Consider the following 17,338-nt stretch of genomic DNA (forward strand, 5'->3'; position numbering starts at 1 on the left):
GCACATGAATCATTCTCAAGAATGGACCATATGTTAAGTTACACAACAAGTCTTAAAACATTCAACAAAATTAAATATCAAGTATCTTCTCTGATCACAATGGAATAAAACTAGAAATCAATATCAAGAGGAATTTTGGAAACTGTACAACCACATGGAAATTGAACAATATGTTCCTGAATGACCAATGAGTTAATGAAGAAATTAAGAAGGAAATTGAAAAAAGTCTTGAAACAAATGACAATGTTTATTTGAACACAACATACCAAAACCTGTGGGATATAGCCAAAGCAGTACTAAGAGGGAAGTTTGTAGCTATTAAGTGCCTACATTAAAAAAATTCAAATAAGCAACCTAGTAATACGTCTTAAAGAATTAGAAAAGCAAAAACAAACTGAAGATAAAATTAGTAGAAGAAAAGAAATAATAAAAATCATAGTAGAAATAAATGAAACTGAAATGTAAAAAACAATACAAAAGATTAACAAAACAAAAAATGAGGTTTTGAAAAGATAAACAAAATTGACAAACCTTTAGCCAGACTAACTAAGAAAAAAAGAGGGAAGATCCAAATAAATAAAAGTCAATGATGGAAAAAAAGACATTTGGACTGATACTGCAGAAATTCAAAGGATAATTAATGGGTACTATGAGCAGCCACATGCCAAGAAATAGGAAAATCTAGAGGAAATGGACAAATTATTAGACACATACAACCTACCAAGATTGAACCATGAAGAAATCCAAAACCTTAACAAACCAATAACAGGTAATGAGACAGAACCCAGAATAAAGTTCTCCCAGTAAAGAAAAGCCCAGGACCTAGTGGCTTCACTACTGAATTTTACCAAACATTTAAAGAAGAACTAATGCCAATCCTACTAAAACTATTCTGAAAAATAGAGGAGGAGGGAATACTACCAAACTCATTCTATGAGGCCCATATTACCCTGATACCAAACATAACAAAGTCACAGCAAAGAAAGAAAACTACAAGCCAAGACCTCTGATGAATACTGATGCAAAAATCCCCATGAAAATACCGGCAACCTGAATTCAACAATATATTGAAAAGATAATTCATCATGACCAAGTGGGATTTATCCCTGGGATTCAAGCCATACACAAATCAGTCAATGTGATACCTCATATCAACAGAATGAAGACCAAAAAACATATGATTATATCAATTGATACTAAAAAAAGCATTTGATAAAATTCAATATTCCTTCATAATAAAAACCCTCAAAAAACTGGGGCTAGAAGGAACATACCTCGACATAATAAAAGCTATGTATTACAAACCCCCAGTTACTATCATACCAAATGGGGAAAAACTAAAAGCCTTTCCTCTAAGATCAGGAGCAAGACAGGGATGCTTATTTTCACCACTGTTATTTAACAGTACTGGAAGTACTAGCTAGAGCAATCAAACAAGAGAAAGAAAGTGCATCCAAATTGGAAAAAAAGAAGTCAAATTATCCCTGTTTACAGATTATATTATCTTATATTTGGAAAACTCTAAGGATTGAACCAAAAAACAATTAGAACGCATCAACAAATTTAGTAAAGTTACACGATACAAAATCAACATACAAAAAATCAGTAGCACTTCTATATATCAACAGTGAACAATCTGAAAGAGAAATCAAGAAAGCAATTCCATTTACAATAGCCACAAGTAAAATGAAATACCTAGGGGTTAAATTAACCAAAGAAGTGACAGATGTCTATAATGAAAACTATAAAAAAATGTAATAAAAGAAATTTGGGCGACAGAGCAAGACTCCATCTCAAAAACAAAAAAAAAAAAAAGAAAAAAAAAGAAATTTAAAAGGACACCAAAAAATTGAAAAATATTCCATTTTCATGTATTGGAAGAATAAATATTGTTAAAATGTCCATACTACTGAAATCAATCTACAAATTTAATGTAATTTCCATCAAAATCCCAATGACATTCTTCACAGGAAGAGACATAATAGTCCTAAGATTTATGTGAAACCACAAAAGACCCAGAATAGCCAAAGCTCTCCAGAGCAAAAAGAACAAAACTGGAGGAATCACATTACCTGACTTCAAATTGTACTACAGAGCTAAAGTAACCAACAGCGTGGTACTGGCATAAAAACAGACACATAGACCAATGGAACAGAATAGAGAACCCAGAAACAAATCTACACACTTACAGTGAACTCAGTTTTTTACAAAGGTGCCAAGAACATACATTGGGAGAAAGACAGTCTCTTCAATAAATAATGCTGGGAAACCTGGATATCCGTATGCAGAACAATGAAACTAGACCCTTATCTTTCACCATATACAAAAATCAAATCAAAATGAATTAAAGACTTTAAGTCCTCAAACTATGAATCTACTACCAGAAAACATTGGGGAAACTTTCAAGGACGTTTGTCTGAGCAAAAATTTATTGAGTAATACCACATAAGCACAAACACCCAAAGCAAAAATGGACAAATGGAATCATGTCAAGTTTAAAAACTTCTTTACAGCAAAAGAAACAATCAATAAACTGAAGAGACAACCTATAGAATGGAGAAAATATTTGCAAACTACATATCTGACAAGAGATTAACAGAATGTATAGGGAGGTCAAACAACTCTATAGGGAATAAAATCTAATAATCTGATTTTAAAAATGGGCAAAAGAATTGATTAGATGTTTCTCCAAAGAAGATATGCAAATGGAAAACAGGTATAAGAAAAGATCATCACTGATGATTGATGATCATCATTGATGACACCATCATTGATCATCAGAGAAATGCAAATCAAAACTACACTGAGATATCATCTCACTCCAGTTAAAATGGCTTATATCCAAAGAATAGGCAATAACAAATGCTGGTGAGTTTGTGGAGAAAGGGAACCTTCATAAACTGTTGGTAGAAATGTAAATTAGTACAACCAGTTTGAAAGTTCCTCAAAAACCTAAAAATGGAGCTACCTCATGATCCAGCAATCCCACTGCTGGGTATGTACTCCGAAGAAAGGAAATCAGTATGCCAAAGAGATAGCAGCACTCCAATGTTTATTGCAGTACTGTTCCCAGTAGTCAAAATTTGGAAGCAACCTTAGTGTCCGTCAACAGAAGAATGGATAAAGAAAATGTAGTATTTATATATACTACTCAGTATATATATATACACTACTCAGTATATATATATACTATATATTTATATATACTACTCAGTATTTATATATACTACTGAGTACTACTCAGCCATAAAAAAGAATGATACTTTCATTTGCAGCAACATAGATGGCATAGATGGAACTGGAGGTCATTATGCTAAGTGAAACAAACCAGACACAGAAAGGAAAAGTTCACATGTTCTCACTTATTTGTGTGATCTAAAAATCAAAGCAATTGGACTCATGGAGATAGAGAGTAGAAGGATGATTGCTAGAGGCTGGGAAGAGTAGTCAGAGGGTATGGGGGAGGTGGGGATACTCAGTGGGTTACAAAAAAAAATCATTAGAAAGATTGTATAAGACCTACTATTAGCACAGGAGGGGCAAGAGCCCCCAAGGCTGTGGGGAGGAGGCTGGGCCCCTCCACAGGAAAGGAGGGTGGAAGCCATGGGATGTGGAGCAGAGGCTCTTCTCTTCTTCAGGAGATTACTCTAGGATTTGAATGATCACAAGAGATTCACCAGAGGATTTTATACACTTGGCTGTGGCAGCAGACTAATTACACCACAGCACCAGGCTAAAGAAGAAAAATCACATGATCATATCAATAGATGCAGAAAATGCATCTAGCAAAACCAGCTCTCATTCATGATCAGAACTCTCAGCAAACTAGTGATAGAGGGGAGCTTACTCAACTTGATAATGAACATGTACAAAAATCTTTCAGCTAACGTCATACTTAATGGTAAGACATTGAAGCTTTCCCACTAAGATAAGGAGCAAGATAAGGACATCTCCTTTCACCAACACTTTTCAACATCATATTTATTGAAAGTCCTAGCTAATGCAATAAGACAAGAAAAGGAAGTAAAAGGTATACAGATTGGGAAGAAGAAAATAGAACTGCCTTTGTCTGCAGATGACATGATTATCTATGTAGAAAATCTGAAAGAATTGACCAAAAAACAAAACAAAACAAAAAACCAAAACAACAACAGCAACAAAAAACTCTCCTGGAGCTAATAAGCAATTATTAACAAGGTAGCAAAATTAGGTTGATATACAAACATTAATTGCTTTCCTATATGCTAGCAACAAACAAATGGGATTTGAAATTAAAAACAAAATCCCATTTACAATATTACCCCCAAGCTAGATACTTAGGCATAAAACTAACAGAAATATATAAGACCTTTATGAGGAATTCATAAAACTTTGATGAAGAAATAAAAAACTAAATAAATAGAGAGAGATTCCATGTCTACGGATGGGAAGACTCAATATTATGAAGACATCACTTCATCCCAACTTGATGCATAGATCCAAGGCAGACCCAATCAAAATCCCAGAAAATAATTTCCTGAATATCAACAAACTGATTCTTAAGTTTATAAGGACAGGCAAAAGAACCAGTATAGCAAACATAATATTGAAGAAGCACAAAGTTGGAGGACTGTCACTATCTGACTTCAAGACTTACTATAAAGCTACAGTAATAAAGACAGTGTGATATTTGCCAAATAATAGAAAAATAGATCAATGGAACAGAAAAATAGATCAATGGAACAGAGCATAGGTATAGACCCATATAAATACTATCAACTGATTTTTGATAAAGGAGCAAAGGGAATACAATGGAGAAAAGATAAGTTTTCAACAAATGGTGTTGAACAATGGAATGTTCACACTTAAAAAGATGAATCTAGACATAGACCTTAAACTCTTCACAAAAATCAGCTCAAAATGGATTATAGACTGAGATGTAAAATGCTAAAGTATAAAACTCCTAGAATATAGTGAGGAAGAAAATCTAGATGATCTTGGGTTTGGGCTGAATATTTGGGATCCAACACCAAAGGCATGATCGATGAAGGAAATAATTGACAAGCAGTACTTCATTAAATTAAAAACATTTACTCTTGTGAAAGCACTGTCAAGAGAATGAAGTGACAAGCCACAGATGGGGAGAAAGTATTTGCAAAATGCTTTTGATAAAGGACTGGTGTCCAAAGTACTCTAAAAACTTACCAAAGAAGACACACACCAGGCAAAGAAGCATATGAAACAGTTTTCAACATTGTATGCCACTAGCCAATTGCAAATTAAAATGAGATACCACTACATACATATTAGAATGGCTCAAATGCAAAACATGAACAACACCAAATGCTGGGGCAGCAAGAACTCTCATTCATTGCTGCTGGGAATGCATAATGGTAGAGCCATTCACAGTGCCAATCATAATCCAAAAGACAAAATCTCAAATGCCATAATCTCAAATGCCTATAAACTGTTCAGTTGTTTTTTTATGTTTCTCAAACAAACCTTCTTTACAAATGTAAGTAAATGTCTTTAAAAAAATTTTTTTTAATTATCTTTCCAGAATTATATTGTGATTTTGGTCTATCAATATTTGAATTTTGGGAATTTTAGACATTAGGGATTTTGATAATTTGGGATTTCAACATTTGATATTACAAAATTTAGAATGGCATCTTTCAGGAGTATGGCCCAAACCCCAGTCACTGTAGAAAACAGTTTGACAATTTCTTAAAAAAGCTAAACACCCAGCCAGTATTGAAAACAGTTTGGCAATTTCTTAAAAAACTAAACATATTTTTGCCATACAATCCCATAATCATGTTCCTTGGTATTTACTCAGATGAGTTGAAAAGTTGTGTCCGTATAAAACCTGCATACAGATGTTTATAGAAGCTTTATTCATAATTGTCAAAATTGGAAGCAACCAAATTGTCTCTCAGTAGGTGAATGGATAAACTGCAGTACAGACAATGGGGTATTTTTCAGGGGTAAAAAGAAATAAACTATCGGCTGAGTGTGGTGGCTCACGCCTATAATCTCAGCAGTTTGGGAGGCTGAGGTGGATGGATCATTTGCTCCCAAGAGTTTGAGATCACCCTGGTCAACATGGTGAAAACCCATCTCTACAAAAAATACAAAAAGTAGCGAAGCATGGTGGCATGTGTCTGTAGTCCCAGCTACTTGGGGGACTGAGATGGGAGGATTGCTTGAGCCCAGAAAGGAGAGGCTGCAGTGAGCCATGTTTGTTCCTGGGCAACAGAGCGAGACCCTGTCTCAAAAAAAAAAAAAAAAAAAAAAAAAAAGAAAAGAAAAGGAAAGAAAAAGAAACCATCAAGCTATGAAAAGACATAGAGAAACCTTAAATGCACATTTCTAAGTGAAATGAGCCAATCTGAAAAAGCTATGTACTGTATGACTTCAACCATATGACATTCTGGAAACGACTAAACTATGGAGACAGGGGAAATGTCAATGGTTGTGAGAGATTGGAGGGAGGGAGGAAAAAATGGGAAGAGTGTACAAATTTTTAAGGCAGTGATACTATTCCATATGGTACTATAATGGTGAATGCATGTCCTTATATGTTTGTCAAAACCCATAGAATGTACAACACAAAGGTGAACTCTAATGTAAACTATGGACCTTGGGTAATAATAATATGTCAATATAGGTTAGTTGATTGTAATAAAGGCAAGAGGTGTTAATTGTGGGGACGCTCTCTGTGTGTGTGTGTGTGTGTGTGTGAGCAAAGGTCATATGGAAATTCTCTGCACTTTCTGCTCTATTTTGCCGTGAACTTAAAACTGCTCTAAAAAATAAAGTTCATTTTTTAAAAAAGCATGCTATCAGTAAGCCCCCTACAAAACAAGATAGCACAACAGGGTGACTACAGTCAATAATAATTTAAGTGTACATTTTAAAATTACTAAAATAATGTAATTGGATTGTTTGTAATGCAAAAGATAAAGGCGCGAGAGGTTGGGTGCTCGATTTGGCATGATGTGATTATTACACATTGCATGTGTGTATCAAAACATACCATGTACCCTATAAGTATGTACACCTACTAGGCACCCATCAAACTAAAATTAAAAAATAAAAAAATGGTAATATTATTAGGACATTTGTGTTATAAGAAAAAACAAAATTTGTGGGGGAGAAATTATGTGTTCAGAAAGAGAAGATATTAAGAGGTTAGAGTGAGGTTCCTGGAAAATAGTCTAATGTTGGATATAAGGAGGGTGGGCCTTGAACCCGAATAGAACACATTTTGTTTAAATAGAACACACTTTGTTTTTCCGTGTAAAACATGAAGAGAAAGGTTACCCTGGGTTAGGGGATAGTAGTATTTTCAGGGGCTGAGTCTTCATTCCTGAACCTGTAGTTTGGATAGGAGAATGACATTGTGGTTAGAAAAGAGTATCAAATGTTTTCTCTTGGGGCAACATCACAAGACTTAATCTGTTTTTATTATTTACTAGGACTATAATGGGTTTTGGTCTCTCACATTTTTGATATGCAGGGTCAGAAAAGACAAAAGAAAGGAATTAATGGGGCACAATAGAAAGTGAGAAAGAACTTGGAACCCAAGGATGTATATTTTCTTCTTTTTGTTTGTTTGTTTGTTTTTGAGACAGAGCTGCGGTCTGTCACCCAGGATGGAGTGCAGTGGCCTGATCTCAGCTCACTGTAACCTCCGCCTCCTGGGTTCAAGTGATTCTCGTTCCTCAGCCTCCCAAATAGCTAGAATTACAGGTGCAAGCCACCACGCCTGTCTAATTTTTTGTATTTTTAGAAGATACAGGGTTTCACCATGTTGGCCAGGCTGGTCTCAAACTCCTGACCTCAAGAGATCCATCTGCCTCGGTCTCCCAAAGTGCTGGAATTACAGGTGTGAACCACTGTGCCTGGTCCCCAAGAATATATTCTTGGGAGAAAAAAACAAATCTCTTTGTTTATACCTGAGTGCCCGCAGCTGCATGTTAAACAAGTCAGAAGACTTTAGTGAATCTTTTGTCTGTGGTTTCCCTGGGGAGTGCTGTAAATACCTACATTACTCTACATGGTGAAGAGTTCAGTGCCTCACACGTGGTGTGTAATCATGAATACGTGCTGTTTGATTGATTGATTGATTGAACAGTTGGCTTAATTGACTAGGTGGTTTGAGTGGGTAGATGGTAAGGACACAGCACAATTATATAGCAACATATCACTTCCACTTAAATGGTCTTGTTTGATGTTTTTGTTGAGCAGGAATTATTTTATTTCAATTTTTCTAATTCAGAAGCTGATGCTCAAATTATTCCAAAAACTTAACCATGGTCACCTGTATGAAAAATAGCAGAATGGGAAATCGAGGAAGTTAAGTGCTGGGGAGGCTTTATGGCTCCTTTAGACTTCTTCCCTTTACCCCTTCTCATAACGTATGGGTATGAACAACACATTTTCTTGACTGTCTGCCAGACACTGTATTGGGTACTTTCCTTGAATAACCACATGAGGTAGGTTCTGTCCTAAGTCTCTGTATGCAGGTACGTGAACTGGGCTCTGTGGAAGATGGAGTGAATGCCTTCAGAGACTACCCTCTTTAGCCATGGCAGTCTGCCCTGATCTCATGTACACCTGTGCCCCAGTGCCATTAAAAGCCTACAAGAGATTCTGTCCATCATAAATACCTGGATTAAGACACATGGCAAAATGCACTGTGACCATATCAAATCTCAGGTAGATTTTTGGCTGTGACAAATGAATAATACTCGCCCATTCATTTACTTAACAAATATTTATTGGGCATCACCTATTGGTCAGGCACTGGTACCAAATACTTAGTTAAAAGAGTAAAAACACAAAGTCCCTGGTTTAATGGAGCTTACATTGCAGAGGGAGGAAAGAAAGATGGGGTATGAGAAGGAAGAGGAAGAGAGAGGGAGAGACGAAGAAATTAGTTTCATGTAATGTCAGATGGTGATAAGTGCTGGGGAGGTAAACAAGTCAATTTTGTGTCAAAATCAGCTTGATAGCCCAATGAAAAAGTAAGCTAAGAAGTAAACTGAGATATTTGTATTTGATTACATAAACAGAATCATATTGATTAAGGGAATAAATCCCAGTCATTATTTCTGGATACAATCCGTAACCATTGTGGATTTTTTCTGTTTGTTTTCAAAGAAATATTTTTTTCTGTTTATTTGGCTGGTGACCTGATTTCCAATTGAGAAACTCCACCAGACTCCATCTCTTTCTGCTGTATACTAGAGCTCCTATCACAGTGAAAAATACAGTCCACACGTGTGTTTTCACACATGCCAAAATAGCCGTTGCGTATTCCTAACTTAAGAAAATAACTTAATGTCATATTAAAAAAGTCGGATTAGAATTCCTAAACTTGAAAATAACTTTCAGCATAAGTTCTTCAAATTCACTTCTAAAAATTACAGTGTTGCAATATGTTTCATCAGCAATTTAAATTCTTATCAGAGTCAGGTATACAAAGTAAAGTACCTTCTAAAGAAGTTTGGTTACTCTTTACTCACTGCCTTTTCCCCTTCTTCCCTCACTTAAAGGTAATTTAAAAATTTTGGTTTCTCCATAAATTGTTACCATAAACAGATATGTATATGTATTAACAGTATTTTCTCTTCTATCCTTAGGTAATTGTTGTCACATACACAATTTTATCTCCTCCCTGCTTTCTTATGCTTTTTGTGTGTAATTTTATAACCTGCTACTTTAATATAGTTTCCCGTGATAGTACATAATGATACACAGAGATATATTTCACTGCTTTTAATAATTGTAAACAATTTGTGTGTGTGTTTGGAATTACCATACTTTATTCAACCAGTACCTTATTAATGAACATTTGAGTTATTCTCTGACATTTGCTGTTCTAAACAGGAGTACAGTGAATTGCCCTGTGCATTTTGGATTTTTGCTAGCGTATCTTTGAGGTAGATTCCTAGAGTTACTGCTGCATCAAAGGATACATGCATATGTAATTTTGCTAGATATTATTAACTTTCTTTAGTTGGAAATTGTACATTTTGCTACTCCACAAGAAATATATATGAGTGTCTGATTCTTCATGAATTTGACAGCAGAGTATGATTTCAACCTTGTGTATTTGTGCTGATCTAGTAGGTGAGAAATGATATCTCCATGTAGTTTTAATTGCATTTCTCTTACCAGTGAGGTTGACCATCTCTTAGAGTTAAGAATCATTTGCTTTTTTGTGAGATCTCTTTAATTTTCTATCTCATTTAAAAATAGAGCTATTAGTCTGTTTTTTCTTTATTTTAGAAGATCTTTATATATTAGAGATACAGCACTTAGCTATTTTTTTCAGTTTGCCATTTGTCTTTATTTGCTTATGATTTTGCCATATCAAAAATATCTTTTTATTTTATGTACTCGTATTCATCAATTTTTTCCTGTATTACTTCTGGACTTTGTTGTGGCAGTTTTCCCACTCTCAGATGATAGAATTTACCCATGTTAACTTCTAGTACTACAGTGTTTAATTTTTTAGAATTTACTTTTTGATTCCTTCAGAATTTATTCTCATGTATGATGTAAGAGACTGATCTAATTTTTGTCTTTTTCCATATGAACATCCAATTATCTCAATTCAAGTTACTAAAAGTTCATCTTTTCAGCTTAGACTTGAGATTCTATCTTTATTGTATCCTATATTTTCTATGTATGTATGTATAGGTAACCAAGCTGATTTCTGAATTTTTAAATTTTGTTCCATTAGTCTCTCTGTCTTGTTACATAACACATTCTATACCATTATGAGACTTTTAGTGGATTTTAATAATAAGACTAGCCACTCTCTCCATATGTTTGCTTTTTTCCCAAATGAACTTTATAATTAACTTCTCAAGCTCTAGAAAAGAAAAATCTGGTGGTTTTCAGTGGTCTCGTATTAAATTTCAAAATTACCTGAGGGATAACTGATCTCCTTATAAGGTTGCTTCTTCCTAAGTACGTGGTGTATCTTTTCATTTGTTTAAGTTTACTTTTGTGTCTTTGAAGAGTGTTTTCTAGATTTCCTCTAGTGATGTGAACATTTCTTGCTAAAATTTAGCCTAGATATTTTATATTGTTATACATTTTGGCTATAACAAATATGGTCTTCTTTTCCATTGTATCTTCAGTTTAATTATATGTGCATATAGGATATTGCTTTTGGCAGGCTTACTTTTTATATCCTATGCCTTATTCAATTCTCTTCTTGTTTAAGGCACATTTTTTATTCTGGAGAATTTTAACTTCATTTTTGCATGGGGCTACATATCTTAAATTATAGTAATGGGAAAATTACTTCACTTTAAAATTCAAAACCCCGTAGACCTTTTAGAAATGCATATACCACATAAATGAAAGGATATCTGTGCTCAGTGGGCCCAGCAGTAATGTATTCAAGGGCATAGCTTCTGGTGAAATCTCTGCCTAGCTGGGCTTTTTTTTTTCTAAATTCAGCATAAGCAAATTTTAAATCACCTTACCTTCAATCGTCATTAAATTTCCCTTAAGGTACCAGGTATGTAGTTTTGTATATATGAACCTGCATGTCGAATTTATCAATTCTTCTCATTGTCTGTGGCTCTTAATATTCATTTTCTTTATGACAACCAGCAGCCTGCTCAGCTTTTTGTCCATGGTAGGAAACCTCTTAAATATAAGGTTATGTTTTTCCTTCCCTCATAATCTTTAACTGGCTTCTCATCTTACTTAGAGTAAAATCAAGTTTCTTCGAATGGCTTGAAAGGCCCTACAAGATTTGTGTCCCACCTCACTCCTCCACCACCTCTGTGACCTCATTTCTACCACACTTCCCTCATTTCTTCCATACTGCCTTATGGCGTCTGCACTTGAAATATTTCTTCCAGATATTTCTGTGGCTCACTTATTGACCTCCTTAGGGTGTCTTATCAGTTAGATCAAATAGATCAGTAACCTCTTTCCTGACCTGTCCTTTAAAGTAGCATCCACACCATGGTAGATGCATCACTGGCCCAATTTCTTACCCTTCCTTGTGTCTGTATCCTTTACTATCTGACTCTCCAGTTCCTTCTCTCAATGGGTAGGATGACCTGCTCTGTTCTTTGACTCTAGGATCAACAATATGACTTTCTTTCCCCAATCGAATGAGCTAGAAGTGACAGTGTGCTAGTGCAAGTCTAGGTCTCAAGAAGCCTTGGCTATTTCCACGTGTCCTCTCACCCCTTCCAAAGCCTGATAACCTGCTCAGACTAACATGCTGGAGATGGAGACACATGCTGGTTTCTCCAGTCACCTTAGCAAGAATCAGCTTTGATCACCCTTCAGTCAGCCAACCCCTGCCAACATCAGCATAGTTGACAGATCTCAGACACATGAGCAATAAACACATATTGCTGAAATGTGACAATTTTGTGGCAATAGTAAACTAATGGACACACTATTGATACTTTATTTTACTAAGCTTTATTAAACATTTACCATTATTCAACCTATTAAATTTTACTTATGTGTTTATTGTTTTCTACTCTTTGATGTTAACTCTATGAAGGCAGAAAATTTTGTCCAATATGAAATTGGTTCCCCATAAACATTTGTTGGATGAATAAATTCACAAATTATTTCTGTAACTTTTGCCAGCATGCATTGATTATTTCAGGTACTTGAATGGCATTGCTTACAGAATTTCTTAGTTTATTTTCTCTCTCACACAGGAAAATTTAAATGACTGAAATGCAATGAACATAGCTATTTATAAGCTCTTCTTAGATTTTCACACATTAGTTTTTGAAAGTTTCCTGGCTGTAACTGGTTGATATTCTATGCATCACATCCTTCATTGTTATTGTTCTCTCTTGATTATTGGATAAATTTAAAAAGCAGGAATCAAAATGTTTGAGGCTCAAGGCTAATGTCCACTTGAAAACACTCTTCTTTTTGGCAGGCCTAAATCATCAAGGATATGATGCAACAAATTCATTCATATGCTATTTGTGTCCTCCTTACCCCCACCAACCAAATTCATATGTTGAAACCCTATTCCTCAATATGATGGCATTTGCCGATGGAGCCTTTGGCAGGTGGTGGGGTCATGAGGGTGGAGCTCTCGTGATGGGATGAGTCTCCTTATGAGAAGAGACACAAGAGGGTTTTCTTCCTCTCTCCCTGCTGTCTGCCCTGTGAAGACACAGCAAAGGATGGCTATTTACAAACCAGGGAGAAGGCACTCGCCAGAAATTGTTCTTGGACTTCCCAGGCTCCAGAACTTTGAGAAATAAATTTCTGTTGTTTAAATCACCAGTCTCTGGTATTCCATTATAGTAGCCCAAACTGATTGAGACACTTATATTTCATTCATTTTTGGAAGATATGTCACAGACTCTATTTTAACTTTTGAACATTGCTGAAAATTAATACATTTAAGACAGAAAAAAATAATTGATGAAAATATAATAGAAACAGAAATTGTGAGCAAAATTCTATCTTTGAGTTTAAGACTCTAGGCTGGGCACTATTGGCCACTTTAATCCTTTGGAGAGATAATACCTAAGAGGGCTTGGAAAGTAGAATGACACTCTAAAGGCCACTGTTTTGCCCAAACTGGGAACTATAAAAATTTGTATTTTCAGCTTAAGTGTGCCCAATAGATCTAAAGGAAGGAAATACATATATCTATTCATGATCCAGAATAAAAGTTGATGATCCATTTACTGCTACTTTCTGAGGAGTAAAAATTCTTAATAATTTAAACATTGTGGAAAGTTTCTATTACGACAGTGATTAAATAACTAATGTTTATTTCTACTGAGCTTTACTTGCTTGAGATTATTTCAGAAATGTGTCAACTATTAAAACACAGCTATTAAAAATCATAGCTTGTTACATTTCTATTATTTAGCCCATAGTTAGGTCCAAACCTTTTGTCCACACCTTTTGTTCTGTCCAAACCTTTTGCTGAAGCAATGATTGCAAATACTCAATTCCACTGGTGTTATTGATTTGGTCTCATCACATAACTGCTAAAAATGCAATTAAGGAAGATATTTCAGTTTTTACATTTGGAAGTGGAAGTCCAATAAATTATTTAGTTCATAGTTGAAGTATTGCTTGAAATGCTTGGAAAGTAGACTCAGCTTGACTCTCAGAGTATCACCCTTTCTATTACTGAATGAATCCTTTTTCATATTTAAAGTTAAATCCAAGTTCTCTGAAAACATTGATGTGGCATAATTTTAATAGTACCATCTGTATTAGTTGTCCATCTGTGAAATAAATAAATAAATGGGCCCATATTGTGCTCATACTAATGTCTGTCAAAGATGATTTCTTTTTGAAAAGAAGAAATGTTCTAAAATGGTCTACACAAAAATATAGTAGAAAACTGACATCATTTTAAAAGTTGTGGTCAGAATAATGTTTACTTTTTCTTGAATATTCATGCAATTGAAAAATATGTATTTTTTCAATTAAAATTACCTGGGCTTAAATTATTTGTATGTATGAGCATTGTGTGAATACACACGCACATAGGTGTACAAAGATAATTACGCAGTCTTGAGGCAGTTTATATTTATATTAAAAAATACCACTCTTGTGAAACTTTTTAATCTGTCAAAGCTTTTCTTCTTTTTGCTATTGGCTGGTTTTTGTAAATATTTAATTTCCTTAGCTGGGAGTCCTATATTTCTCTATAAGTTGTCCAAGCTGCCAACTCTGATAAAGTTAAGAAGTCACCATAGGAACTCTGAAATAATTTCTATAAAACCATAATTTGGCATAAATATCACTTACTCCATGGCCACTCTGAGAAAACACAGACATGGCCACACACACACTTTATCATTGAACCCACACAATTGTTAACTACTATTTTTGTGCTTGGTAGTCCTCATTTCCTGCTCTTACATCACAGGGACAAGGTGGAATGTACAGCATTTAAGAGACGAGTGTCAAGTAGCCCTTACTCCTACTCTTCCAGCAAATGCAATGAAAATGATTTCTTCAACAAAATAAATAAACTGTACCCTACCCTGGACCATGCTACTTCAGCACTGTGCCTTGTGCTGCTTCTCCTGCCACAATGTGAGAGGATATCAGAGTTCTGTGCTCCAGGTTTCCAGGAAACATTTTGATGGGATGTAAGGGCTGGTCCTTCTCATCGAATTACATTTATTGCATGTAGCAACCACAAGACTAAGGGGCTGCAATTACAGGAAAAGCAGGAGCCCTTTTCTGTCATCTCAGAGCAGCCCAGTTCTGCCACATCCACTTGACCGAATTCTCTCGTTTGTAGGAGAAAGGGGCAATCTGTGCAGGCAAATTCACACACTGAATTCAGACCACACACTGAATTCAGAAGCCTGTCTGACCCAGCTGCTTTTTCTTGCTTGCTTTCCTATCTTCCTGTGAGTTTTCAGGATGCAAACTTAGAGCAGGCATACAATATTGTGACAGATCACACTTCCTTTGAGCTCGAAGGAGTATTTTCCTCCAAATGAACCTGGAGGGCTTCCCAGCTTTGGTGCTGATGGATTTAGCCCTCGTCATTTTCTTTACAGGAAGACAAACAAAGAGTTATTGGTGGGAAGGAAATCTTGAACAACAAGCAAATACACATGCAGTGATGAGCCAAAGACAATTTTGTTTTTGGATGAGATGATTTTGAAATTAAAATTCTAGTTGCCTCTATTCAGATATAAGATCAAAACTGGTTTACAGTGATTTGACTGAGAAATATCTCTGCTCACTAAAGTAACTAGTAATACTCTATTAAAGGGGTGACCTTTCCAAATAGAGAGAGACCAATTTTTACTTAAGAGAAGATAATATACTAACACTTGTTATTTATGAAGGTCTATGGTCCAGGCACTGTTTAAATTCATTTAATCTCCATAACAATGCCATGTAGTAAGCATTTTCCTTATCCTCATTTTATAGGTTGGAAACCGGAATAGAATATAAAAATAACTTGCAGAAGTTTACAGAGTTAGTATGAAGTAAAATTGAGTATCAATTGGGTAGTCTACTTCCTAGCTTATGTTTCTACCCGTTTTCCTTACTGTTGCTCATTACAATTTATCTTCAGCATTGGCTTTGATGATGGACGAGCTGGCCTTTGACCCTGGATCTGACACTTCCCAGTTAACTTCCACAAATCTGTTTCCTCATCTGTAAATTGGAGATAATAGAGTCAACTTCACTGTGTTTAGAAAAAATGAATAGAATATGCTTGGCACATTTACTTGGGTGGAAACTGTTAAATCAAAAGTTAGTCCCTTTACTTAAACTTTATATGTTGTCAAATTAAATACCAAAACAAGTGTCTTGGCTGCCTCCTTGCAGTGAGATGCCCTCCCTATTCCCTCATCGAAGTTTATTTATCTGTCCTTCGTTTATCTGTATGTCTCTCACATGTGGGAGAAGAACTAAATAATTTTAACATTTGCTGAAAATATCCTGCAAGTTTGGCTGGATTTTTTTTTTTTTCAGTGAAATTATAAGATAACCTCATTTTGAAGTGACATCTGGAGTCAAATTCTCTGCTTTTGTTCTGGTAGTGCTTGGTTTTATATAGACAGTGAGAAAATGTTTCATAGTGACCTACATGACAGGAATTACCGCAATTGTATAAGAATCTGCATCACAAACCATCGTTTCTTGTTAAATAGAAAGGATATTTTATTCAGGGTTTGTTTTGGTGAGAAATGTGAGAAAATATATGTAAGCACATTAGAAAACCACCTATGTTTGTAAATCCCCTGCTTCATCCCATGTCTCCTTCTATTGACCACTTCATGTATTTCCTTCAAACTAATTTCTTCCAGGTTGTCACACATTCAATCTCGACTTCCTCACTTCCTATCACTTTTCAACCTATTGAACCTAGCTTTCACTTTCATTGTTTCATAGAAATGGCGCTTGACAAGATCACTCTCGACTTTTATTCTGATAAAACTAATTGACCCAGCTCTTTCCTCAACCTACTCATTTTCTCTTTCTTTTCTTTAATTTTTGTGGGTACATAGTAGGTGTATATATTTATGGGGTATACGAGATACTTTGATGCCAGTAATGCGTAATAATCACATCGTGGTAAATGATGTATCCATTGCCACAAGCATTTATCCTTTGTGTTACAAACCATCAAATTATATTCTTTTAGTTATTTTAAAATGTACAATTAAATTATTGACTATAGTCACTCCGTTGTGCTATCAAATACTAGGTTTTATTCATTCTATGTTTTGTACCCATTAACCATCTCCACTTCCCCCTACCCAACCCCCACTAACCTTCCCATCCTCTGGTAATCATCCTTCTATTCTTTATCCCCATGAATTCAATCATTTTAATT

The 17,338-nt window shown here is 35.2% G+C and overlaps 1 protein-coding gene across 2 annotated transcripts in view; it reads right to left on the reverse strand.

Annotated features, from left to right (window-relative positions):
* OPRM1 (opioid receptor mu 1) overlaps positions 1–15,543 on the reverse strand; it is a 121,030-nt gene extending 105,487 nt beyond the window's left edge. The window contains exon 1 of one of the 2 annotated variants that reach the window (XM_025383392.1): positions 15,014–15,543. Coding sequence is in view for 1 of the 2 variants with exons in the window: in XM_025383390.1 (XP_025239175.1) it covers positions 15,485–15,531 (47 nt within the window). In the remaining variant the exon portion in view is untranslated. The remainder of the gene's footprint in view (positions 1–15,013) is intronic. The other variant, XM_025383390.1, reaches the window with a different exon arrangement.
* Positions 15,544–17,338: the final 1,795 nt, after the last annotated feature.

The sequence above is a fragment of the Theropithecus gelada genome, chromosome 4, assembly GCF_003255815.1.
Source record: "Theropithecus gelada isolate Dixy chromosome 4, Tgel_1.0, whole genome shotgun sequence".
In the NCBI taxonomy this organism is placed as follows: Eukaryota; Metazoa; Chordata; class Mammalia; order Primates; family Cercopithecidae; genus Theropithecus; species Theropithecus gelada.